Below are 24755 nucleotides of genomic sequence, written 5' to 3'. Positions count from 1 at the left end.
TGTGGTTGCGACATGGGGACTGACGTATGTTTGTCTGTGAATCTGGCCCTTGAGGAGCAAACAGGAAATGAAATATGGGCCTTCAGTCTCAAACAGGAAACGTAAGCATGAACTGAAAACTGAAATCACATTAGAATTCCAGTATACACTTGTACTTATACAGCATCAAAGACGTGAGTTGAAGTCGTGGCCTGAATCATGCATTAGTAATAATTTCATGAATGAGAATTTCTTCGATGCAAATGAAATTCAGTTAAAAAAAAAAAAAAATCTGGAGTGCTATGAAATAATGCATTTTTCTGCTTAAATGTGTTCATTATGTTTTTTCGTTACCTGTTTTTTTTTTTTCTTAATCATTATTTCTCTGGAGTGTGAGCGTGGTGTTGCGGTGCGGTGGAGAGTAGATTTCTTTCTCATTTCCGAGTCTTTCCTTTTCAATTTGGTCCCTGTTGTTGCTGCCTTCATTTCAGTTTTTCGTTTCTCTTAACCTCTTTAATACGGCGACGTCTTTAAGGATCAACAGTATTCTTGCTGTCAGGCAAATATAGTATTTCTTTTTTATTAGATCCACATTTTTCATTTGTCGTTTGGTAATGGGGTGGTATGATAGTGGGTCGGTGTTGTACTGAGGTGGAATGATCATGTGAGGGAGTGACCTGCACCCTACAACATAGTGTGTTATAATGCTTTTACGCTAACTTGGCACAGATTTTCGTCCTTTTGCAGCTTGTTTGTGGTAGCTCAATGGCAGAAAAAGACAATGCTAGACCTCCGCATCTGTTCCACAGCATTACATTGTGACATGCACCATATTCTTGTGTTAATCTGTTGTTACTAAGACTATAATCACCTTGTTTTCACCTGACGTAACTGTGCCACTCACAACTTGAATCCCAAGTCGTGGCTGCAAGAAACTCAATGAACCCCACTTATGAGGCAGGAACGAGTCTTCTTGGTTACTGGCCCAATTAACCCTCCAGTCTGACTACACCTGGCCATCAATTAGGCTGAGGAGGGTTGGGGATCATCAGGTTAAAACAAACGCTCCACTGTGGGAGGACTGACAAAAGTGACTGCGAGAGTGAGAATAGGCAAAACGTGGGGCGACTGGGGTAAACCGTACATGACCGGGACTTCGCTGTTGATGGCTTAAAATTATATACAACAGCTAGGAGACGGAATGAAAATAGATGAGGTGGCTCTCTAGTATTTTCTTGCGCCACCACGATGGGGCAGGTACCAGCGAATATGCATGTACATAAGAAGAATAACATATGCAGATGGGAAAATATGTAAGCCATGAAGAGGAAGAGGTAAAAGAAAAAGTTACTCCTCAAACGTGAATGAAGGTGGTAAAAACGAGGAGGAAACTAAAAGTGGAAATTAAACTTGGTGTCACGAAGGTCGGTGTTTATAACAGAAGAAGAAAGGGAGGAGACAGGATGAAAGTGGTAGAAAGGAAGGATGGAAGGAAAGAAGGAAGGATGGAAGGAAAAAAGGAAGAATGCTGGGAAAACAATGAAGAAGGGAAACAGGATGGAAAGGAAGTATTAACACTGGAGACGAGGCAAGGTGGAGGAGAAAAATACATGCGAACGAAGGAGGGAGGGAAGAAGGTGGAAAGAAAGGAGGAAGGAGGGTGGTAAAGAAGGAAAGAAAAAATAAAGGAAAGCAAAAGAGGAAGAAACACAGAAAGCGAAGGAAGGGAGGAAAGGCAGGAAGGAAGGAAAGAAAATAAATGGAAGGAAAAGAGGAAGAACTGAAGGAAGTAAAAGAAGAGAAAATTATACAGGGAAAAAAAAAAGAGGAGGAAAGATAGAAGAAAAAGAAAAATGAATGGGTAAAGAAAATATGAAAAGATATGGTGCAGAATGAAGAGAAAGGAAACACTTAGCACACCTTAGAACACACACACACACACACACACACACACACACAAGAAAAAATAAAAGGAAGAAACAAATCTTGACAAATTTTTCCAACCTTAACGTACCGTCACTGTTCACTATAATATAGGCAGGTTGACGGGCTGGAAAATATGTTGTGTGCTGAGGTATAGTGACGGTGATTTGAGAGAGAGAGAGTTAACTGATATATCTTTTCTTCATTAATAGTCCTTTCCTCGTAAATCGAAGCATGTTGTAAAGATATTCATTTAATTGAACTTTATATTAAGGTTCACTAATAGTCACTGTGTTCTCTGTTGATATTTTTTAAACGTTTGTGTTTTCCAGTCCCTTTATATGGATCCCTCCCATCCTATGTATTAGCTGGAAATATAAAGATGATGATGATAATGATGATTATGATGATGATTATAACGATGATGATGATGATGACAATTTTTTCGTCGATCGTCATAGGACTTGCCTCATCTCCAAGCAAACCACTACGGTCCAAGTGCTAACGCTGCAGTCTCTATACTCGATAAAACGCCGTCACGTAGCTGGTGCCTGAAGCTTTATAATCACGATAGTTTTCATATTCTGGTTGGGTTACGTTAATGTTCCCCTCTCTCTCTCTCTCTCTCACACACCTCGGCTCATTACTGGAAAATGTCCCTACTTCTCCAGCTCGACAGAACGAAGTAGCAAAAATCCTGAAACGTGAGAGAATCGCGACTCATGTACCTCTGTGAATCAATTTGAAATCACGGAAGTCTTATAAAAAGAATCGATTTTTACGCATCCCTGAGTTTTGTCACGGTACGAAATGGAAAACTTCTATTGAGACAGACAGACAGACAGAGTTCTCGCAGTCGACAAAATTTATTTCTGTTGGTGGAATGTTTTAATCGATACCTTACGTGGTTTGATTTTTAATGCTTCTGGGTTTTGGCCTTTGTATTTCTGTCAGTCAGTCAGTCTGTCTGTCTGTGTATATATATATATATATATATATATATATATATATATATATATATATATATATGCACTCAAGTCTAAGCTACAGTAGCCCCCTTTGTCCCTGACTGTATTAGATGATCAATACACCCTCAGCCGCCTCTGAAGGACACAGTTCACCTTCACCCGGACTGTCACATTTAGGCCCGTATTCTAGGCGGCATAGGAAGCATCGCAGCACCCTTTTCTTGTCGATTTATTTAGCTAACACATCCAAGTATTCTCACATACGCTATTTGTAGCGTTTTGATACTAATATAGTTTGCATCAGTTACGTATAGGGGGATACTGAGGTGTTATGTACGGAACACATCGCTCCTAAAGACGCCTCACGAAATCTCCAAAGTCACTCGAAATACGGCCCTTAGACCACTAGATGTGTAAAAAGAAGTGGAGGTGCCGGGGATTGAACCCGGGACTTCTCACATGCGAAGCGAGCACTCTACCTCTGAGTTACACCCCCTTATTTTATCCCAATAACTTTCACTACGGCGCGTCACTCCTAACCTTAACAGAAGAGTCTGACGACATCTTAAGAAGTCGTCGTACTGAAAAGGATGTTGGTGTAAGAATAATATACAAAAAGACCTCATCGCATTGGAGGGGTTCATTGAGACTGTTCCTAACCCAGTCACATCGACGGGTCTCGTAAACTGAAGGAAACCTTCTGGTGGTAGCAAGGACAAAAATGTCATCGTACCGAAGGCATGATTATTCGTCCTGTTATTCTTTCTTCATTCATTCCTCTGTTGCTTCTGATTCTTCTATCTGTCTGTTGCCTGACGCTCCCTCTTGTGAAGGATGGCCTCAACTAAAGAACCTCCAAGCGTTTCTATCCTATTAAATAATAACTCATCTTCCTACGACACACCACAACCCTTTCTTGCGTACTCCGCCTCCTCTCTCTCTCTCTCTTTGTTATATTTTGCTATTCCTTACTGCCCCTCTTTTTACCACTTTGTTACTTGTACTTCCTATTTCATATCATATTCTCTTCTTCTTCGGAAGCTTCTTCCCTTCCTGTATCTCCCGTATTTTCTGCATTATCTTTTATTTCTCTCCTCCAAACTCACCTTATCTTCACCGCACATACCTTCCTTTTCCTTCTCTTCTCTTCTCTTGCCTTCTCTTTCCTTTGTTTTCCTTCCCCTCCCTTAACTTCTTCTTTTCCTTCCCTCTCCTTTCCCCTTACTTTCCTTTGTCGCACTGGTTTCACCGTCTCTACATGAATGCTGCCTCCAGTCCTCAGTTGAATATAATTCAGTCTACCCAAATACAACCGATCCTAAATTAACCTCAGGTGGCTTCCACAACATTCTTTTTTCTTTTGCTACGATACTAACCAAAGAAACCTTTGCTCCTCTGTTCTCTCTTTCTTTGACAGAGATGTTGTCGGGCGGAAGAGCCATTAACATGAGAATTATTGGAATGGTAACCACCAAATACTTAGTGAAAAACATACGTCTCCAATAACGCTCTTCGCGTTAGGGATTCTTTCCATTAAGAGGCAAGTAAATCAACTGTGAAAGTGACCTCATTGTAATCGCATTCAACCCAACCTAACACAGCACAAGCAAGCCAAAAGCAGCGAGCCAGACCTACCAAAGCATGTAATGAATCAGGTTAGGTTATAACTGGCTTAACCTTATGGAGAGCAAGGCCTCTCTCAGATACTCAGCAGAGGGCTTCACATGACCTCTCAAGGGTTACAGCCAGTCTCAATCAAACCTCTAGAGAACAGAATCCCATTTAGGTACTTAATTCTGAGTATCATATGCCAATTTTTAATAAAACTGTCATAGTCGAAAGGGTTTGTTAAAATAAGTTGATCAGATGAAAACGGGGTTAGGTTTGATTAGTTCAGGGAAAATTAGATCATTTTAAATACTAGAGGATTGGAAAATAGTCTGGTTGGATTAATCTTAGTGTCAGGCTAGGTGAGAATATTTTAACTTAGGCTTAAATTAGAATGGGTTAGATTAGATAAGATTAAATTAGATTAAACTAGATTAAAGTTGATGGTGCGACCAAGAAGGAGGGGAAAAAGAAAGAAGACAAGGATGAGATGTGGGGAAAAAAGAGGGAAGAGAGGAGAGAAAGCAAGAGAGAAAAAAAAAGGAAGGTAGAAGAATACGGTGGGGAGGGGAAAGGAGAGCATCAAGTGACGCAGAGAGAGGGGAGAAAAGGGAAAATAAAAGGGAAAGGATATAGGAGGGGACTAATATGAAACACGGCGAGATGGGGTTATTAGTGAAGAAAATATAACATAATCGAAAGAAGGTTTTTTTTTTCATTCATTCATTGCCAGACGCCACGTATCCCAGACGGGGTGGCCAAGGGCTTAGAGTTAATTGTTTTACAGGGAGGGGCACTAATCCTCCACCAACCCCACTTGACGTAGGGATGCCAACAGCATCTGGTGTTCCCAGGCGGTCACCCATCCAAGTACTAACCAGACCCAACGTTGCTTACGAGAGATAAAGAGGGGGAGAATTAGGAGACGTGGAGAGAAAGGGAGAGAGAGAATATAAGGAGAAAGATGGCTCATGAAGTAGTAAGGAGGTTAAGATGAGCTGTGCCCTTACCAAAATCAAACATCCCAAGTACGTAGGCAGGCAGACTTTTCCTTTCCTTAACAGAGAAATATAATTGAAATTTTGATACATTCTGAGTTATCTACATCGATCATCAGTTGGTATATAACACACGGCCTTCATTCTCCCTCAAAACTCCCACTGATTCATTTACACTGGGTCATTCGCACCACCCAAGACTATTTCCACCACCAGCTTACGAGTACATCACTGACTCGCATTACCATTCCCACTGACTCACACCATTTTTAGCAGGCTCACTCAACCACAACTTGACTCACACCCTCACTTATTCACTGTTACTTCTTATCAACTCCCCACCTCCAACTGCCACTGACTCACACCTTCCGTCACACAGTGCTGACTCGAACCATCACTCCAGTTGACTCACCCTCATTCACTTACAAACCACTGACTCACCCACATCATAAAACATTCACACCACTTCACCCACACACAACACTGACTCACCCACATCACAACAGACTCATACACACACACACACACACACACACACACACACACACACACACCATGACTCCCCTTGCCTCAGCACACGACATGCACCCTGACTTCTGCGCCCCGTCAGTTTTTTCCTATTCACTATTAATCCAGGTGGGTCCAGACAGCCGGTTTGCCTGGATTCCTTGGGTGGGTGGCGGCTGCGGTGAGGGGAGAGGGGGAGAATGGAAAGGGGAGGGGGAAAGGGGTGGATAGGGTGACAAGCAGGGTGGGGTGGTGCAGGGAGATTGTTGCGTCAGTGAAGTGGAAGTGTTGCGAGAGAGAGAGAGAGAGAGAGAGAGAGAGAGAGAGAGATGGTAAATGCAGAAAGAGGCAGATAAAACAAGAGAGAGGTAAAAGGTGTACATAAATAAATAAGTATATAACTATAAAAATATATACCGGTATAAAAGAAAGTTTGTCTGTCTGTCTGTCTGTCGGTCGGTCGGTCGGTCGGTCTGTCAGTCCTCAATGGAAGTCGAGAGGGATGCATACAGAACTTTGTCAACATCTCTAACAGGTGTTCTTCTTACTACGAATATAAATGTGTATATTACAGTTGCTGAAGTGGCGCCCATGATGGCAAAGCTTAGAACTAAATACAAATAATCAAGTCAACATGGTGGACACATGAGAGCCAAATACCGTAATTTTTTTTTTTTTTTTTTACTTCAACAATATCATTATTAATTATTACGGGTTGGATGGGTGGACGGATTGGTGCGGTGGGCAGGGCGGGTCGGGTGGATGGAAAGGGTTGAATGGATAGGTGGGTGTGGAGAGGCACGATTGGTGGAGTGGGTGGAAGGGTGGGGCTGAGTAGGTGGGGTGGGTGGGTGAGGTGTGGCAGTGTGGGCGGGTGAGTGGGTGGGTAAGATGGGTTAGAAAATGAGTGGGTGGGTGGGTGAGGAGGGTAAGTAGGAAGGGCTGGTGGGTGGCTGGGTAGTTAGAAAATAGGTCTATGGTAGGAATGGGTGTATGGGGAATACATCTCTAGGCAATTGGACCCATGGAGGAACATAGGTTCAGTGGGTAAAATGGGATCCCGGGATCTTCTCCCGCGGTCTCAGGGCACTTGGACCAGAGAAAAGGAGAGGGAAGGATAAAGTGCTGATGGAAACATGGAAGAAAGGCAAGATAAGAGGAGGAGAGAGGGAAGGAATAGAATAAGAAGAGGGTGAAGTTGAGGAGATAAGAAGATAGCAGAGTTTGGGATCTTGGATGGGATGGAGATAGGTGGAAGGCCGGACGATAGAGTCTGGGGGCAGAGAAGGGGATGGGGCCAGGGATCTATTTCAACATTATCACCGCTCATCTGATGCGCGGGTCTGGTTCCGTCTCATTCGTCCGCCAGGTTAAGAGTGCTCGGTGACAGGCAGACATACTGACAGACAGACGAAAGGTCATCTATCTTGATGGGGTGCTGTTGTGATTGCAAATGATGTAACTCTTGCCCTGGACGGCAAACGGGTACAGAACACACATCTCACAGTTCAACCTACAGGTATTGTACAGTACAGGGGTACGAAAGACACACACACACACACACACACACACACACACACACACACACACACACACCTAAAGGAGTAGGGAACACACACATACACTTGGCGGTTTACCCAGAAGGATTCTTTGGTCAATTAAAACTGCGTACACCATAACGAGGCATGCAATATAAAACTCCATGAACACCTTTTTTACAGTTACTAAATTCCTTAGACGGTACCGGTAAATACCTTCTTTGTGGTAGGTGCAGACGTCCACCACTCACCCACATGATTCAGTTCTACTTTCATGACTATACTGAGTGACAAGCTAAAAGGTTTAAAGTAATCCAGAAATCTATTTACTGCGTTGCGTGGATAATTGGTGGTCTAGTAGGTTAAGATGCTCCATCCTGGCGTGGTTCATAAGGCTTAATTTTAAGTCCTAGGAGTTGTCGGGGTTTCTTACTTAATGGTGCTCAGGGAAGGGAGACTGGTCATTTTTGCATTTAAATGTCTTGACGAAGTAGCCTAGCCTTAAGCTCCTGTGCTCCCAACAGGACAAAAAAGAACTGGATAATGGATGGACTACAACAAAGAGTACACGGTCTCCTCCTGGAACCCCCAAATATTCATCCGTCCATCACTGCAGAGCCATAAAAGTCCCAGACATTGTTACGCACGACAACATCACCAACAATGATTTTTTTTTTGCTAGGAAGGAAAGCACCGAAGGCTGCTAGTTTGCAATCAGTTTTCCCAAAGAATATCATAATAAAAACCGAGACGCCTGGAACTCTGAGTACAAAAGACTACAGGTCATAGGGAGGTGTAAATTTCGAAAAAGGAAGAAAGTTTCACAGATGATCAGTTACATACATGAAGGGTAACTCTTGCATTAGAAAACTGGACGAAAAAGATATGGGAGAGCGTTACTAAACGAGTACTGTGTGTCCATCGTATTGGGCAGGGATATATGCAGACAGTTCAATGGAGCAGTGACCAATGAAACAGCAACAGTAGTGGGAGAGAAATGCAGCACTGCGGTCGAAGAGAGAGACGCTGAAGGAAGTCATAAAGGAGGGAAGTGATGTGACGAAAAACCTTTGACTTCACACTGTTTGGAAAAGCTCACCGTGGTTAGTGCGCACATACATGCGCGAGGCCATGCACGCATGCATACACGCACGCATGCACGCCCTCACACATATTACAGCTGTACTCCACATTGGAGCGAACAAGACCTGCAACAAAATCAGTAACTGCGCAAGGCTGAAAAAAGTACGTAGTCCTTTCAGTTGTCTAAAAATAATGTCTTGGCTGGGTGTGAGAAATTAACTTTTTTATTCTAATTACTGCCAGACTATTATTCAGTTTAGGAGCGACCCCTCGTCGTTTATTAACGAAAACCAATGTCTGAATTAAAAAAAGGAATAATTAGCAATTTGACCAGCATCAGGAACGATACGGAAGATGCTGAAGAGGGGCTGATACTTGGCTTTCACTTGTTTTTGTCATGACACTTTTGAAATATCCAAACTGAAATACCAAAAACATGACACAAAGCAATGAACACACGCGACACCCGTAATCACAGCAGTATCGATGAGCGTCGCCGGTGTAGATAGACGTAGAGAGATGGGAGGTTGGTTGTAGATCGTCGAAGTACCGCCAGCTTAAAGTCGCGAGGCGTCGTATGGCTCGAACTTGTCTCTGCTTAGTGAAATGGTGTGTTGTCGACTAGAGTGAATAGGTAGGTCTCTCTCTCTCTCTCACACCTTCCCCCTTTGAGTATCATAAGGTATCATAAGCGAGGTGAGTTACTGAGCACTTTCGGGTTACAGAGGTTATTGTACACAGTTATATCGAAGTGTGATTGACAGCGTAACGTAGCGTGACGGCAAACCTCCTAACTGACCCTATCTCCTGCCTTCTGCCCTGGAACGTATTCTCGGGCTCTTTCTAATCTCTTCTGATCTCAAGTGAATCTCTCTGACATTATTTACAACTGTTAGCTGTAAAAGTGAACTATAACTTGTTCCATCGACACGTTCAGTGCTTCCGTATCATGATGCAGGCTTCGTGTGAGAGGGCTGATGAAACTCACCTCGAAAATGGGACAATATAAAAAAATTTCATTACCTCTACCGCACCCACATCACACGCAAGTCACACCCACATGCACACCTAGATCCTCTCTGCATCATTAGTATTTTATCATCACCTTCAACCCCGCCTTGGGGGGAGGGGGGAAAGCAGGTCTCAGCTTCCCTCGCTTATAATGTTAAGTTTCCACGGCACGACTGCTAACCCCGCCACAGGAGCGTGTGTGCGTACTGAAGAACTGAACAAAGCTCGTGATGGTGGGTTACTTATGGCGACCACGACCAAAATTGCTCTTTAGACAAGTACAAAACTAGAACCAGACCCTGAGATAGTGTAAATACCAACAAGAGACCTGGTTATCGTTATGTCTGGAGAGAAAATGTATTCGTTTTGGGATCTGGGCTACGACCTATATAAACACACCCACTTTAGAATTATGCAACAAACTGGGTGGAAGGGGAAAAACTGGAAAGACCTCACAATATTTCGCCTTTTTTTTATAAACTCAGTATTTGAAAATTATATATATACCTTAAGCCTTTTCATCTCTTTTCCCTCCTACCCAGTTTATCCATTTTTATTATAATCTCTCTATCTATAGCCAGATGCCATAGTCCCGTAAAAGGTGGCTGTTTGTCTTTAGTTAGTTGTTTTACAAGGAGGGACACTAACCCTCCGCCAACCTACTTGTTGACAAGTAGGGAACACGTGTGGGTTGGTTATAATAATGGTTACCATCCAGCGTTGTAAATGGTTTCCTGACTTACAAGAAACCATTAGGCTTATCACTCAATGTAAAGCATCTGAAAAGGAAAGAAGAGTAATAGAAAGTGACAAGAAAGATGGGAGAACTGGAAGAGAGAAGGGCAGACAGAAAAAGAACGATAAAAGTGAAGGAAGAAGTAGGCAGCACTACAATTAGTTGATAATGGTCGCCACCAGCTAGCACATATGCAGTTCGTAAAAACAGAAAAATGTTACTGGTACCTTAGTAGCTTCACTGTCGACCAAGAGGAATTAAATATGATGAACTTAGTAATATTTTCACTGACTCATATGTCGTGCAAATAATCCGCTTTGACACTCTGACACCCGTGATATATTCAGTTTAAAGAAAAAAAAAAAAAACGGCATTAGCTGGAATGGAATACTAATGATGTCTCGACCATGAGAGGGTTAACTTACTTTATTTACAACCAGAAAAAAACAAAAAAGATATAATGAATTGTGTAATATTTTCACTTACTGTGTTGCTTTCCAGGTTATCTTATATTACTCTCCCTTAAGCCTACGTATTGTATATTTCATTCGCCCGCTCTCAAGGGGATTTTATTCAGCCTGGGACAGATGTTTAGATCTGAAGGGTTAGATGCAGCCTCCACTAACCCCTTCACTACATGCTGTTCTCCTAAGCTGGATAAAATCGTCTGGTATAAGGAAAAAGACGATGAAAAAATAGGTCCTCTGGGTAAAGGGGATAACACAGCCACGGCAGGCATATAAATGTAGTCTGGTCAGCAATGCTTGGGATTTATTCCTGATCAGGCTCTTTCTGTATTTTCCTCTTTTATCCCTTCCTGCTTTCTCTGTCTCACTTTCTTTCCCCGTCTCTCTCTTTTCCTCTCTCTCTCTCTCTCTCTCTCTCTCTCTCTCTCTCTCTCCTTAACCCCTCCTTTATCTTGCATTCCGTCCTTTCGCCACCTTCCCCCTTCTCCTGTCTTCCATCCTCTTCCCCTCCCCTCCCCTCCCCTCCCCTCATTCCTGCCTTTTTCTGCCATCCTAGCAGCGACCTATAAGTCTACCACTTCGCCCTGGAACCACCACTTATCGCAAACCGGGTGTGGCCTTAAGATCACTTGGGCAACGAGCGGGAAAGCTGGGCGCGGACTACGTAGAAACTGGGCGAGAAAATGAGGTTTATAACCCAGTTCTGACAGGTACACCAAGAACTATGCCTAGAAAAAGTAACACCGATGCATTTCCATTGACCAGAACGTTTAACCTGATTAGAGGAGAGGTTGAAATGGAAAGCAGTTCAGGAAGGAAGGACTTAAGGTATGCTGCAAGGAGATGCTCCAAGGAAGATGAGGATGAAATTAACTAATAAACATTGAGAAGCGAGGAAAGGACTAGGATGGTTATTAAGAATTACGAAAATTTAATTTGGAATAAGATAAGAATGGACTGAAGTTCTGAGGGTAAGGAAAAAAATAGAAGTGTTTATGTTGGAAGCAGAACAGGACTGAACGAAGTACCTAAGCATTGATAGAAGGAAATACGAGAGTTATGCAAGAAAAACAGTGAGATGGAATGAAAAATTAGACGAGCTAGGAAGAAACAGGAATTCTGATGTAATAGTAATAAAATGAATATAAGGATTCCAGATAAGCAGGGAAGAAAACAGGAGATTTTATGACAGATGAGGAGACAGATGGAATGCGTTTACTGCACCTCACGCAGGAAGAAATAGGAGGGCTCGATCTATCTATCTATTTATCTATCTATATCTATCTATCTAATATATATATATATATATATATATATATATATATATATATATATATATAAGGCTTTATGCTCAAAACTTTCACGCGATGGGGAAGGTAAATAAACCCTAATTTTTAACGGACATTTATGGAGCTCCTATGGCTGGCCAATCTGCATCCCATATGACAAAATGAGGACTCTGGGGCATGCAGTAACTGGTAAAAGGTTTAACTTGAGGACCTTTGTTGTCACTGAAACGCACTTTTTCATCTAATTTTCTTCGTGATGGTTTTCTCGCGTGTAGAGATTCCACGGTGTACGAGGCAGACGTAGAATTAGTGATGCATGTTTTGTTCGTTGACGCAGAGGACTGGAAAGAACTGAAACTTCCACTTTTTTAATATGCAAAAAAAAAAAAAAAAAAAGTTTCTCCATGCTTGTCTGATGTCTACCCTACTTCCTCAGGCTTCCTCAAACGGTTTCGGTGAGAACATGAAGCGTGAGAATATTCAGCGTTCCCTACTTGACTGTCACTCACGAGGACGGATTGACTCTAATGGCGATGTAGTAAGAATGAAACATAATAAAGAGAAACGTCGTCATTCTGAAAGAGGCAATGTATAGTGTGACCCTTCCCATACAATAAGACCTGCCTAAGCTGAATAAAACCGTTCGGAGGTAGCAGTAATAAATTAATCTGGAAACCAACGCCCGTACCAAAGTTGTGGGACGTGTTCCAGCAAGCAAGGTTGTATTATGGTCTAGTTCGGCTATTTTTGGCCTTATTCTTTGCTTTAAATGGCTTATATCGCTGGAAAAAAAAAAAATTATGATAATTTAAAAGAAAAAGGTAAAACATGCCATGATTGATCTAATAGAAGAGAGAGAGAAAAAAATAATGCTCTGTTCTTGCCTAGCAGAAATGTTTTTCAGGTTTTCCGTCCGCACTTGTCTCTTTTCCGTAAAAAAAGTCTTGTATCGTTGGAGCGTAATTTCTGACAATCTCCAAATGGCAGGAGATGCCTCGACTGGTTCAGCAATTGAGATTTTTTTTTTTTTTTTTTTTTTTTTTTTTTAGTTCCTCAAACAGGGGAATTAAACGAGTCACACAAGTCAAGAATTTCACAAAGAATTTCGGCTGAACTATAATGTTCTCGTTCACTTCGCACACTTGAACAATGATATACACCCTGTAGTACCCACACATTGGGGAGCCGCAGAATGGTATAAGTAACCAATATCAGTCCGGAACTCCACTGTATATTTTCACAGATATATATGAATGTTCATTCTTAATAAGAATCTGAGTACAGTGATATTCCACATCATTCACGGCTTCCACATAGATCTCAACACCAGCCATACTATCCTGATGCTGGAGTGGGAACCCTTCACGTCGATGTACCGACATAAGCTGACGGCTCCACTGCCCGAATATACATGCGTCTCCCTCCCAATCCCTGGAAGGAGGTTGGTGGACTGCAGAAGGGCAAATACAGCGCACTGTCCATTGGGTTTATTCTTCAGACGATTCTCGGACAACACCACCACCAGCAACAACGATAAACAGCAACAACAAAAATAACACCAACAAAAAGAACAAGAACAACAGCAGTAACAACAGCAACATCAAACACTACACCATTACCACCACCAACAACAACAATAACAATACTACCCTGTTTACAACCTCCTCCCACATGCTAACCTTCCTTCCTCCTGCCACAGCAATGAAGTGGACGTGGGATAAGAGCGACGCGGTGTTGATGTGCGGGATGGTGAGTGCTGTGGGGGCCATGGCTGTGTCCACCCTCGTATCATGCTCCTGCTGGCTGCTCTTCATCCTCCTATGGGGAGTCTTTGCTGGCATTTACATCATCTCTGCTGCCCTGGAGGTAAGAAGGGAAGATTTGTTAATGGCGTGGATTTTCTTGCAAGGGATATGCTTCCTCACTACCGTATAAGCAGGATGAGAAATTCTCGATACTGATAACACTGGTAATAATTAAACTGACAGACATGATATTTAATTGTCATGACATGAACAAATTAAAATGAAACACACACACACACACACACACACACACACATATATATATATATATATATATATATATATATATATATATATATATATATATATATTGTGTGTGTGTGTGTGTGTGTGTGACTGAGATAATATTAAGTGATACGGTATCTGGGATGGAGTGAGGTATACGCTAGTGATTAATGTAGAACGAGGTATATTCGGTGGCAGGGTATGAGAGAGAGAGAGAGAGAGAATGGGTTGATGTGAAGGAAGGCAGTTTGTGATGTGTAACGTGTATGGCGGTTGCATTTTCGTTGGCTTAACCTCTTCATTACACTGTTTCTTTTTCTCTTTTTCACTCTACATCACTCGATTTTATTCTGCTTTAGAGAGATTCCTCGTAGTGAAAGGGTTAATGAGAGCTCTATCTAACTCCTCCAGCTCGAGAAGAATTTCCTAAGTTAAATATGACTAGAGACACCACCGATAAAATATAAAAGATGTCCTGTGGTTGAAGGGATTAACAGGCTTCCTTGCATGTACTTAATGCAAACCTTCTTAGTCAGTTCACATATGGTTCACTGAAGGATTGAACCATCTGTAACGAGGGAATGAAAGTGTCAATATATATTCCCCCACATGCTAGGTAGTACGAAGCGGAACCTTAACTATTGCGCAAACTATGTCCCTAAACATAAAAATTACAAATACGAATATGTTAAAGTGTAATGTGTTAGCTAAATCCCTGAGGAAGATATGCTAGACAGCCTCACTTACTTAGGGAGATCTTAACCCCTTCAGTACTGTGACGTCTTTCAATATTTTACTCTTCCATCAACAGGATATTATAAACAGCTTAAAATAATGCTCTAGTAGTGGAGGGATGAATGAAGGTTTTATCTATTCTCGCCAGTGAAAATTAATCTGCCCTGTCCTGAATAATATCTCCTAGATTTAGCTATAATAAAATATAAATAAGGTGTCATCGTCCTAAGGGGGTTAACACTGAGGGTAAGTTGGTAAGCAGGTTGGTAGGTATGTGCGTCGGTTCAGTACTTATAAGGATTGATTAATATGTCTTTGGGTATTAGGTAGGTAGGGGAGAAAGTTAACAAGCTCGGTGGTTGGGGATTAGGAAGGTCGACTAGAAAGTAGGTGAGTTTGTTGGTGGGTAGGTAAGTAGATAGGGAAGTAGGCAGGTATATAAATATGTAGTTAGATTTATTAGGTAAGTAGGTAGACAATGATACATATTACTAGCAGCACGTTGTTTTGTATGTGTCGATATATACGAGAATATATCAATAGATCTCCAAGTATTAAACAGGCTGGTTAGAAAGTAGACGAGCTTGTTGGCAGGAAGGTAGGTTAATATAAGATACTTAATTATGCAAGCACGTGGAAAAGTATGTATATTAGTAGGTAGGTCAGTAGGTAAAGAAATGTAGAGGGATGTGTAGAAGCTGGCAGGAAGGAACGTAAACAAGAAAGGAAATACAAAACAGTGTGGATGCTGGTGATGTTGATGGTTGTGGAGGATTGTGCTAGATTGCAAAACGAAAAGCTAACATTGTCGTACCTGTGGAGTACAGCTACAGAGGCTATCCCCTTCAGCACCACATATCTCATCCAAGCTAAATATGAGATCCTATGGCATTAGAAAAATATAAAAGAAACACAAGAATAGGTGAGAAAAAATAGCACAAAGGCGTCATTATATTACCTCCTTAAGCCCGAGGTGATACTTAATTAATTTTTGTTACTTGTACAAAAATTTATTCAGATTACGTTACACTTGCGAAATTTAATAGTCAGATATAGCTTTTAAAACCACTTCAGCACAAGTGGCTTCAGATGTTCGATTACATCCTCAGCTTTGTAAATTATGCAAAGAGAAAGACCAATCTGAGAGTGTTAGAGCATATAGCGATTGAAATGAGTAGTAAGTAATGAAAATACAGGGAAAAGTCGGGTAAAAATAAAATAGAGAAACAGGATCTATACGAGCAGACGGGGTTTGGGGAGAAGGAGGAGAAATTGGCAGACGTAAAGATGAATAACGAGACAGACAGAATGCATAATGAAAGAAATATACAAGTAAACAAGTAAATAAGTGGCTATGTAAAGATAGATATTAAATAAATAACACCACCCACCCACCCACCCACCCACACACACACACACCCACACACCCATTTGCTGATGCTGTTGTTCATTTAACCCTTCAGTGGGATTTTTTGAGCTTAAGGAACACCCCTCGCGCTGGAACTGTTAATCAAGCATAATTTAATAAACAACCTCTTGCCGCTGCCACACTCTTAACGCCTGCCATGTTACGCTGGGCTGGGCTGGGCTGGGCTGGGCTGGGCTGGCTCCTCTGTTACTACCCACTTGCCTTACCAAAAATCTCTATGTATCCAGTGATCTAGGCAAGTTTTTTCCTTTCTCACACTGCCCTCCCCTTTCCCCCCTCCTTATCTATCTCTCTCTCCCTTCGCCTCTCTATTTCTCCCGTCCTTCCTCTCCCCCTAACTGTCCTTTTCCCCCCCTCTCTCTATCTCTCTCCCTTCTCCCTCTCTCTGTATCTCTCTCCCTTCCTCTATGTATCTATAAATCTATCAGTCGATCTATCTATCTATCAATGAGTCTGTCTATCTATCTATTTGTTTATCTATCTACCTGCCTACCTACCAGTCTATCAAATTGTCTATCTACCTACCTACCTATCTATCTATCAGTCTAAACGAACGACTGGGGAAGAGTGCGTAAGTTCCATTATCCCGTAAACGTGCTACATCAGTTAAGATCATAAGAGGACTCAATTACATGTCTTCATCATAATAATAGCAGGTTAATTGGATTTAATCACCTGCACAGTTTCGATAGGGAGTGTATACTACGGCCATAAGTTGGGCATTATAATTAACTTGTAATGTGTGTGTGTGTGTGTGTGTGTGTGTGTGTGTGTGTGTGTGTGTGTGTGTGTGTGTGTGTGTGTGTGTGTGTGTGTGTGTGTGTGTGTGTGTGTGAGCCGTTGTCCTATGTGTATGTGTGTGTGTGTGTGTGTGTGTGTGTGTGTGTGTGTGTGTGTGTGTGTGTGTGTGTGTGTGTGTGTGTGTGTGTGTGTGTGTGTGTGTGTGTGTGTGTGTGTGTGTGTGTGTGTGTGTGTGTGTGTGTGTGTGTGTGTGTGTGTGTGTGTGTGTGTGTGTGTGTGTGTGTGTGTGTGTGTGTGTGTGTGCGCGCGCGCGAGCGAGCGAGCGAGCGAGCGAGCGAGAGAGAGAGAGAGAGATTCATGTGGGGAAGTCTGTAAATATACCAAATTCTAAGCATACTTTCAGACCCCAAATATAATCTTCACCTTGTACGCAAGAGCAAAAAACGCAGCATAATTCTAGATGTACTTTTTTATATATATTTTTTTCAGGTTTCTCCCGAAGGACGGTGTGTTCTGGTGACCGGCTGTGACTCCGGCTTCGGCTTGGCTTTAGCACTCCACCTGAACAACCTGGTGAGACATTCGGACACAAAGGAACTGAAATGGTGCATGGATTAAACAAGTCACTTTTTCATCCCTCAGTGCCCACAGAGCTAGCTATATAATAATTCACAATGTCTTGCTGTCCACATGTATATTTGTTTGTCTACTGAGCACGGACACAGTTTTCAAGCTATTGTATTGGAATTTGCATGGGATTGTTTGGCACGAAAGAAGCTTACAAGAGAAGGGTAGGGGAGGAGCGAAGTTCCTACTCATTTACTAAGATAAAAAAACATTTGGTACGACTACTAAAAACGCATTAGTATATAAACGGTACCTCAGAAACGTCACTGCCCGGCAAGAAAATATTCACAGTTTTCAAATACACCAGCTGAATTGCATAAGTGTATTTACAGATTTCATTACAGTAAGTCGTAGGCACAACGCGAAATACAAGTTCGAAGAGGAGACGATGGTTCAAGTGAATCATGAGCAAAACAGGGACTAAGCTTGAATTTAGGGCAGGGGCGCAGCCGTTCGTAACTTGGCTAACTCAACCGAGATTCACTGCTGTTTCTTTAATACATACTACGTCAGTCTACCATTGCTCATTTATTTAATCAACCGGTCAACCATTGCTCACTTATTTAATTAACCAGTCACCCGTTACTCATTTCCGTGCTCTAGTAACTCGTATATCCATGAAATGGACAAAAAATTGATGGAAATCGTGGACCTATTAGTATGAACCATGAAGTTGCTATTGTTGTAGGTGATCCACAGCAGTAACAGTGGCGGATCTATCCGAAATTTCAATCCATCTTTCGCGTTGATTAGACACTGCTGCTCTTCCAGGTATAACATACTGTATTTGGAGTGGAACAGAATCAGACTAAGGAAGTCGCTGTGGAGATGATCTTGATGTTTCTTGAAAGAGGGATAGATAAGTTAGGACGTATAAACAAGTATATGACTAAGGTTATCCGGATAGCATGTTTTCATTATGATTATGTCTGTATAGCATGTACTGTCCGATGAAAATGTCGAGGGAAACAGGATTATGATAATGATGATGATGATGATAAGCTGCTAATATATTTGGTTCTCCAAGTACTGTCATTTTGTATTTTCGTCTGACCATATCTAGTTCAGTCTACTATCAGCAATAAAATTCCTATCGCCTCTCCTGCAGGAAAGGAGGCTTAAAAACCAGCCTCATGAATCATAGCAACAGACACTGACGACTCTATTGGGCACAGATCAATGTCATCGCTGTCGTTTGCTCCGGGTACACCACGCTAATCTCCAAATCCATGAGGAGGAAAGTAGTACAGGAGACATGACTTTTGTTGCTGATAGCACCAAGTGTCTAGGAATTTCCATCAAACCACAAACTGACGGATAAGAAAGGTACTGTCCGCGGATTCTGTGGCTAATCTGGAGTGTATGTAAATATGGGTCTGTCTGACAAAGCTCTCAATTAGTCAAATGCACTGTCACTCGCGCAGTAACTCAATCACTCATTAATAGTGGGATCAATATGGGAACATGTACTAAACGAAATAAAGTCGTCCGCCCTGTAGGTCTGAAGGTGGTATTCGCTTCTGCTCCATAAGTGCCTCCCTTGAACAACCTAACCTCTTTTCATTTAACAGTGATGCGATCCTGCATGGCTCTGGGTGATATTTTAAAATACTGAGAAGGTTAGTTAAAAGAAACCACTCACTATACAGTAAATAATCTATCCGTTAGTATGATCGTCACTTGCTTTCGTCGAGCTTTAACAAAAGTTGAAAGAATATAACTGCTCAGTTATGAAAGCTTTGGTTAACTTCGTGCCACATATCACTTAACAGATTCAGACACAGCAAGTGTTTCTCCTGGGTGAACTTGTTTGAACTGGCTAGACTCCGCTCGAATCGAATCAACTTCTACTTGCTACATGTAAAATTTTCAGTGATGTGTCAAATCTACGTGTTCTTTGCATAAAAAAATAAAATTATGCAAAAGTTTTTACCTTTCTCCTTCAATATATCAGTCATGGAACCTTTGACCAGACTCGTGGGATTCTATACTTAACTAAATTGGTTTTTATTATATAATTTTCTCATAAAGCTTCATAATGCATTTTCTCCCCACCCCCCATCTCTCTCTCTCTCTCTCTCTCTCTCTCTCTCTCTGTAGGGATTCAGAGTGTTTGCTGGGTGCCTGTTAGCTGAGAGTGGGGGCGAGGGGGCCAAACAGCTGAGGCAGGTGAAGTCCGGGAAGCTGCACGTGTTACAGCTGGACGTCACATCACCGAAACAGATATCAGCTGCAGTCGAGCAGGTCAAGAAGATCATGCCAAAAGGAGGTAACATTATACATTCATCATCATCATCATCATAATCGTCGTCATTATTCGTATCATTCCCACCCTCCTCCTCTTTCTTCTTCTTTTTCTTATCATCATCATTATCATCATCATCATTATCATCATAATCATCCAATTTCTGTTTCGAGAAGACGTATAGGGTTCAGCTATAGGAAACAGAAGTAATAAATTTAATAAAAGCCGTCAATCGTGTTCACTGATATGCGCCATGACCAGCACAAGGCAAAAAGAGGACAGGAATACAGACCAGAAACTATATTTTCTCATGGCAAAAAAAATGTATAAGGTTTTCTGTGCTATATTTCCATCTCTGACAAATGTACATCTTTCACGTGTTATTTTTCTTAGCGCCTTATTTCTAAACGCATTTTGTCCATGTATCTATAAAAAAGAAAAATGAAGTGTGTGGAAGCTAAGTTGATGGAAGAATGAGGAGAGGAGCACTGAAAGCATGAAAGGAAGAAATACTGGAAGAAAACAGGGCGTACAAGTTAGAGTGGAAGGAGAGGAGGGAAACGAGTAGTGGTGAGGATCTAGGAGACACATTACTACTTCGATCTGGGATGGAGGGATCAAGCGTCTGGTGGAAGACAGATGCAGATCAATCCAACGAGTAACTGAAACACTACATGTCATTCTGTCTTAGGCCCAGATTACTCTTGAATGATCTATAGGTGAGAGAGAGAGAGAGAGAGAGAGAGAGAGAGAGAGAGAGAGAGAGAGAGAACTCACACACATACTTAAGATGAATATATAGATGGACAGACAACAAATATAAAGAGAATAAAACACACACACACACACACACACACACACACACACACACACACACACACAGCTCCCCATTAACTCCCCGTCCACCCCTCAGAGATGCTGTGGGGAGTGGTGAACAACGCTGGTTACTCCACATACGGGGAAGTGGAGTGGGTCCCCATCGACATCTTCAACAAGGCACTACAGGTATGCCATTTAGAACTATTTAGAGCTACTTAGGGCTATCCATATCTCTATAGTATTAAATGTGGCGATATTCAAAGACACGCCTACAATAATTCACATATTCAAAACCCACATCTCTTTCGTATCAAGTGTGGCGTTCATTCAGAGACAGTGAGTCTGTCTAGCATCAAACTCAAGGATACTTGGAGATCTTCATATCTCCATAGTACTAAATTTGGTCATATTCACATCTGTCTGGTACTGTACTAAAGTCAGCAATATTCAGAGACATTCACATCAATCTTGCATCCAAGTCGGCGATATTTAGATACTCACATCTATCTAACATTAAATTTGTCGAATTTTAGAGATCACTACCTCTCTCCAGAACAACATTAAGAGATACTTAGAGAAAGCCATAGCCCTCTTGCACTAACTTTCAGCGATATTTGGAGATTCACAATTAATATCAAATTTAAAACGTCAGCAGTATAGTGTGTCATTATGCTCGAGATTCTGTCAATATTTAGTGATGTTTTGCGATGTTCTTTATTCCTGGCAGCACTCAAGGGTTTTATCAATATCTAGCAACACTGTCGTCATACTTGTTATATTTCTATTGATAATTTAGAGGTTTTGTCAATATCCAATTATATGCAAAACATAGTTTTGCATTTTAATTTTTACAGTAGATGGACAAATTAATGTTCGCCTAGTATTTCACCATTGCATACTTCTCCCTTTCCTCTGCTGGCTGATATTCCTAGGCTGAGAGAGGCTTGGTATGTCTCTGTGTCCATAGATGATTATCGTGATGTATGATGTGTCAGACAGAAAGCTAACCGACATACCCTAACCGTGAAGTAGATTGTGTGGAATATTAGGAGATTTATGTCCTTGACTGTATATTCACGAGGCACAGTTTCTGTTTTCCCTTTAATCCTTCCCTTGAGTTTCACACTGAGCGAAAAGGTGGTAGTTCGACGTTGTTCTCAGCTGCATGAGGACTAGTTCACGATGGCACTGTTATCTGAGCGGTTTGGAAAAGCTTCGAACAGGAAAAAGGTCCTCCTCAGATGCGAAACCCTGGCCAAGATTCCTCAAACCAAAAGTAGGATTAGAATGTGAGAAGAGGCTACGGTTCACTAATGCACAGTTGCGGACATAAATACTGACCTACCTTATTACGATATATACACAACAAGATAGTGAACAGCTATTCTCGAACCCCAGTAAATTGATCATCTGAGCCCTTCACACTTTTCAGAATATTAGGTTAGAGTTTTCACGATTGTTAGACCAAAAGGCGGGACAATATTTTTCTTTGCAACTGTACGTACTGATGTTGTGGCAGCCTCTGATTTGGGACATTCTCCTTCAGGTCAATACAGTGGGTCTCATCGCCGTCACCAAAGCCTTCCTTCCTCTTGTCAGGAAGGCCAAAGGTAGGTCACGGGTTACTGGTTAAGGGTCAGGGTTAAGATTGAAGATAAATGTCAGTGGCTTGAGGGTTAAGGTTAGGAGGACCAAGCCGAATACGTGAAGAGTGAAGGCTGAGGGCGGGGGTGGCTAACCGTGGCTCCTTGTTCAACCATCTACCCAAAGTCTGAATTTCAGCTGACCACCAACCACTTCCTTCATTTCTAGTTCTTTCTTATACGGTAATAAATAAAAATCATCTGATCCTCATTTTGGATGACATAATCAGTGTGGCTCGGACCAGTATTTAGTATTTGTGTACGGGTGTGCCAACAGTTAAAGGAACTGGATTACACAGGAGCTCAACGTATCATTATTGCCCGTGAATATATTTTGTATTTTTTGTTTTAATACTGTGGATCACCTCACAATAATTAAATCAGCCGCCTCAAGTAATGTTTCTGAGGGTAGTGGCCTCACAAGGTACGAGTATCTGTACAGTTTTCTCTTCGGCTCAAGAAACGTTTCCCCTTGCAGGATTAAAACCAATTGAAGGAGTGGCCTTTTTTTCTTTTTTCTTTTTTCTTTTTTTTTTAATATTCCGTTTGGCTCAAGACGGTTTTATTCTCTTAAGGGTAACTCCAGCTCCTAAGTGGCTGCGTCAAGTTGATCGTGTGGTCTTCTGCTCAGTATGAAGTGAAACCCTTTAAGAAGTCTGAAAACTCCTAAGGTGGGAATGAGGGAGAGTCGCGGAATGAAAGTCTCTGAATGTGAGGGAGGAGGCCACTGCTAGAGGCAGACAAAGAAACGTGTTAATGCTTTAGTTTTTGACGAACGGTATTAATATTCTATAGGCCACTGACAATTATGATTAATGTTTTACCTATATTGCAAATTTACCCGTAGGTCTAAAGAAACATATAATTTACTCTGAACTTTCATGTGGTCTGAAAATTAAAAGACGAACGTACGATGTATAATAAATCAATAATTCTGGTTTAGGTTGAACGGTGCATTACGGTAGCTTGCCTCATTTATCATTCATATTATCTGTACCGGGATTCTATACATTACTTAGATTATATTACCTTACTATCATTATCTATTGTATTTTTTTTTTTTATATCACAAATAAAAGTGAGAGAGAGAGAGAGAGAGAGAGAGAGAGAGAGAGAGAGAGAGAGAGAGAGCAGCTAAAAATAAAGCAATGAGAGTGAAAATTGAACAGCAAAAGCGAGAAAATGAGAAATCCAGTACAGGGGGTGAGATAATGCCAAAAGTGGATAAAAACTCGGACCTCTCAGACCAGATTGTAAATAGGACCTGATATTGGGGGCAACACCCCCCCCCCGTGCTCTCTCTCTCTCTCTCTCTCTCTCTCTCTCTCTCTCTCAACATTCTTAAGCTTCACCTCTTGAATCCAGCGAAGTAGAATTTGCTTTACTCTTTTGGTTTCCGGATGATTTTTACATCTGCGCACGCGATGAGAAAGCGGGTGTTGTTTTGCCTGACGTGTGTGTGTGTGTGTGTGTGTGTGTGTGTGTGTGTGTGTGTGTGTGTGTGTGTGTGTGTGTGTGTGTGTGTGTGTGTGTGTGTGTGTGTGTGTGTGTGTGTGTGTGTGTGTGTGTGTAATCAAAATAACGCCGACAGTTTAAATTCGATTTTAACCAAACTTGGTGGAGTGACTGAGGGTCTGCCAAGGCGCTGTCTTATTATTTTTTAAACAATTGGTCATAGGGTAAGGTCACAGGGTAGGTCGAAGTTCGACTTAGGAAGACCAGATCTAAAAAGTTTCTGTCCGCTTTAGACCAAATTTGGTGGAAGGGTTGGGGGTAATGCAAGAGCGATGAGATTCTATTTTGAGGTCAGAAGTTCAAGTGACAAGGTAAGGTCCAAGTTCGACCCATATGTCCACGTGTGAACAGAATAAATACAACAGCTTTGATCTCATTTGGGACAAACTTTGTGGAAGGGTTGTGAATCAGTCAATGGGGTGACCTATTAACAAAATAAAGGGAGAATGGGATTCAATTTTCAAAACAATCAGTTCAACGTCATGGTCACTGGGAAGGGTTAAAGATCATGTGCACTGATCGAGGTCAACACACATAGTTCTGATCTGGTTTGGACGAAGCTGGTGAGAGGGAGAAGGGGAAGGCAAGAATGAAATAATTCAGTTTTAAGAGAAATTTGCTGGAGGTCAAGTTTACGGGGCAAAATCATATATTCGGCCCCTAGACCAACTGGTGGGCATGGTCTTGTAGTGAAGGAGTTGATGGAGGCTACTGTATCCCTAGCCAAACGGATGGAAAAATTTCTCCTAAATTAAACACAGTCGTGTGCAGATAACAGGAATACCCTAAAGTCAATAGTGCGCCAGTATACTTAAGTTACTTTTGCTGTTGTTGTCGCCCTTGGACCAGCTGAATCGTGAACCA

General features: G+C 41.7%; 1 protein-coding gene and 1 non-coding gene across 2 annotated transcripts in view; one reads left to right on the top strand and one right to left on the bottom strand.

The window, feature by feature from the left end:
• Positions 1–3294: 3294 nt before the first annotated feature.
• Positions 3295–3366, bottom strand: TRNAA-CGC (transfer RNA alanine (anticodon CGC)). The gene has a single exon. It is a non-coding gene; the product is annotated as a tRNA-Ala (tRNA).
• Positions 3367–13808: 10442 nt separating this feature from the next.
• The window catches only part of LOC145408800 (D-beta-hydroxybutyrate dehydrogenase, mitochondrial-like), a 69287-nt gene continuing 58340 nt past the window's right edge, over positions 13809–24755 (top strand). Inside the window, exons 1-5 of the mRNA XM_080279447.1 lie at positions 13809–13973; positions 17532–17615; positions 19770–19938; positions 20828–20919; positions 22280–22343. Coding sequence (XP_080135573.1) covers positions 13809–13973; positions 17532–17615; positions 19770–19938; positions 20828–20919; positions 22280–22343 — 574 coding nt within the window. The remainder of the gene's footprint in view (positions 13974–17531; positions 17616–19769; positions 19939–20827; positions 20920–22279; positions 22344–24755) is intronic.

Source organism: Coenobita brevimanus, chromosome 78 (genome assembly GCF_032717465.1).
Source record: "Coenobita brevimanus isolate Jiangsu-jjx chromosome 78, ASM3271746v2, whole genome shotgun sequence".
Taxonomy (NCBI): domain Eukaryota; kingdom Metazoa; phylum Arthropoda; class Malacostraca; order Decapoda; family Coenobitidae; genus Coenobita; species Coenobita brevimanus.
This window is presented reverse-complemented; position numbering and strand designations above follow the sequence as displayed.